This window comes from Camelina sativa, chromosome 16 (assembly GCF_000633955.1).
Source record: "Camelina sativa cultivar DH55 chromosome 16, Cs, whole genome shotgun sequence".
Lineage (NCBI taxonomy): Eukaryota > Viridiplantae > Streptophyta > Magnoliopsida > Brassicales > Brassicaceae > Camelina > Camelina sativa.
The window spans coordinates 27,515,779-27,518,875 of NC_025700.1; the positions used below are offsets into that span (position 1 = coordinate 27,515,779).

A 3,097-nucleotide genomic window follows, 5' to 3' on the forward strand; every position below is an offset into this window, starting at 1 on the left:
ACGACCAAACTCAATTATCACTAACAGAAATAATATTAAAAGACTGCATCGAGTTGTAAACAGCTAATGAGAAAATAATATATTTGAAAGTGTCAACTGGGTTAGTAATTTAATCACAAAATAAAATAACAATTAAAGCCTGTTCGAAAGCGATTCTAGAAAAAGACGAGAATCATGTGCAAGACAAGTTGACAATTATTTGTTTATTGTATTTCTTTGGCGACAATGAAGTCACCGGATGAATTGCCGAGTAGATAATGTGGGAGAAGCAGGAGACGAACATCATCCCAACCAAAAAAGTCTTTCACCTAAAAAGCTATCAAAATAACTGGTGGAGTAGCCATGGATTCCATCGGTGGATTTCACGAGGTGCAAAACGATGATAAGCTATCTCAGCTGGTATATTATCACCCAAAATACCAACCCATACCAAAAACAAAAAAAACAACCTTGTTCAATAAAGCAGCAAGCCGCGACCACCCTTCTGATCAACCCCTTTTCTTATGTCCTCTTTTACGAATTTCACAAGATAACTCCGATTCTCTCACTTATAAAGTTAGTTATTCCCCGGAATACGTTGGTTCTACAACAAGAGGTGACAAGTCTTATGACCATCCACTACTCCCTCTGTTTTGGAGCAACAATAAAGAATTTGATGCTGATGGTGGGTGTGACATATGCAGCGGCTCAAATTTTGGCACAGACTATTATTTCTGTGTCAAATGTGATAAAGTTTTCCACAAAGAATGTGTCCAATCTCCGTTTAAAATCAAGCACCCTTACCATTCTGACCATTTTCTCCAACTTTCCTGCCGTTTTCCTAGTGATCCCGATATGAAGTGTTTATGTTGTCGAAGAAGAGCAACAGACCTGGTATATTATTGTACCATATGTGATGTTGTTATGCATACAGTCTGTGCCATGAAGTCGATACCTTTGGGAGGATTTCATGAGGTGGAGAACGATGGTAAGCTATCTCAGCTAGTATATCATCACCCGAAATACCACCCCATACCACAAACACGCAGCCCAACCTCTTCCTCCGGTGAAGCAGCTAGCCACGACCTCCCTTTTCAACAACGTTTTTTGTGTCCTTATCCACGAACTTTAAGAGAACCCTCTGATCCTCCTCTCAATTATCCGATTAGTTATTCCCTCGAATACCTCGGCTCTACAATAAGCTGTGATGATCCGTATGAACAACATTCATTAATCCCTTTGTTTTGGTGCAACAATAAAGAATTAGATGCTGATGGTGGGTGCGACATATGCAGCGGCTCAAATCTTGGTACAAATTATTATTTTTGTGTCATATGTGATAAAACTTTCCACAAAGAATGCGTAAAGTCTCCACTGCAAATCAAACACCCTTATCATCCCGAGCATTATCTTCGGCTTTACTATCGTCATCCTACTGCTGCCAGTATAGAGTGTTTTTGTTGTGGAAGAATAGCAAAAGATTTGGTATATTATTGTATCATATGTGATGCTGTACTGCATACAGTCTGTGCGATGAAGTCAATACCCTTCGTTGTAGACCAACCGAAACGTCATGACCATCCCCTCACTCTTTTTCCCGAACAGGCGCTCTTAACTTGCAACATTTGTGGTCTAATCAGAAAAAACTATCCCACATACGTTTGTCTCAGATGCAGATTTGTTGCTCATAATGATTGTATGTATTCTCCATCCATCATCAAGATTTCACGTCACCACCATCGCATCTCCTACACTTCTTCTCTCCAATCCGAAGAATGGTCTTGTGGAGTTTGTCGTAAAAGTATTGACGGTGATTATGGTGCATATACTTGTGACAAATGTGATGATTATGCTGTTCACGTAAGATGTGCTCTACGGAAAGATGTGTGGGATGGAGTTGAACTCGAAGGTGTACCTGAAGAAGATGATATAACGCAAGATGTTGGGCCGTTTGTAATTATATCAGAAGGAGTGATACTTCATTTTCTTCATGACCACTATCTTCAGCTCGAGGTTAGCATAATTTGTGATGAGAACAAGTTTTGCCAAGTGTGTGTTATGCCTATCTTTGAAGGTAACTTCTATTCTTGTATGGAGTGTGAATTCATCCTCCATGAAACATGCGCAAAATCTCCCCGCAGAATACAACATGTGTTACATCCTCATCCACTTGAATTGATCCGAATGAGTAGAAGTAAATATGATAAGGCTAACTTCTTGTGTGATGCTTGTTATCGTTATTGTGGCGACTTTATGTATTGTTGTCCCATAGTGGAATGCGAGTTTGGTGTAGATGTACGGTGTGTTGCAATATCTGAGCCATTTGATTTCCAAGGTCATGAACATCCCTTGTTCCTAGCTTTACACCCAGACGTCAAGCCCATATGTGAGGTTTGTAAATCAGAATGTTATAAACAATTTAATTGCATCAAATGTGATTTTATTGTTTGTATCAAGTGTGCTACCTTACCATACAAAGCAAGGTATAAGCATGACAAACACTTTCTTAAACTTTTATGGGGGAAAGAGGTGTGTGAAAAAGATTGGTGTGAAGTCTGCGAGCGTAATTTAAGAGACACCAACACAAAATCCTTCTATTGGTGCAACGTTTGCTGCACTACTCTTCACACTGCCTGCTTGTTTGATGACGAGCTTTATCTGAAACCTGGTCAAATCTTGGATGTATATGGGAAGGAGGTAAAACAGGTCAAAGTTCTTGCTAGAAGAAATCTTTCTCGACCACTTTGTGATTCTTGTGAATACCCTTGCCAGGGCAGACTATTTACGATAGACAACATCACAACATGTTCTATAAAATGTGCTCGTGATATTATATAGTTCTCTTTCTATATCAATGTTATTTTGTTTTTTTTTTTTTTGTTTTCTTTGGTTATTAAAGATGTATTTTGTATTCATATATCAGACTTTGAAGAAAGCGGTCTAGACTTTTACATATCTTATGAAAAATTAATATTAAAATAATAATATACATACAGTTTGTGGTAAGTGTATTTTACATAAAAGTTTGTTAAATGTGAAAAAAAAAACAAATTACAGTAAGTGGTGGATGGAAATCAACTATATTAATATTACAAAACCAAATGCCAATGACATATAG

The 3,097-nt window shown here is 37.9% G+C and overlaps 1 protein-coding gene across 1 annotated transcript; it reads left to right on the forward strand.

Moving 5' to 3' along the window:
- Nucleotides 268-2,817, forward strand: LOC104752841. Its single transcript, XM_010475101.2, has one exon. It carries the CDS (start codon nucleotides 343-345, stop codon nucleotides 2,815-2,817), a length of 2,475 nt encoding a protein of 824 aa, XP_010473403.1. The 5' UTR covers nucleotides 268-342.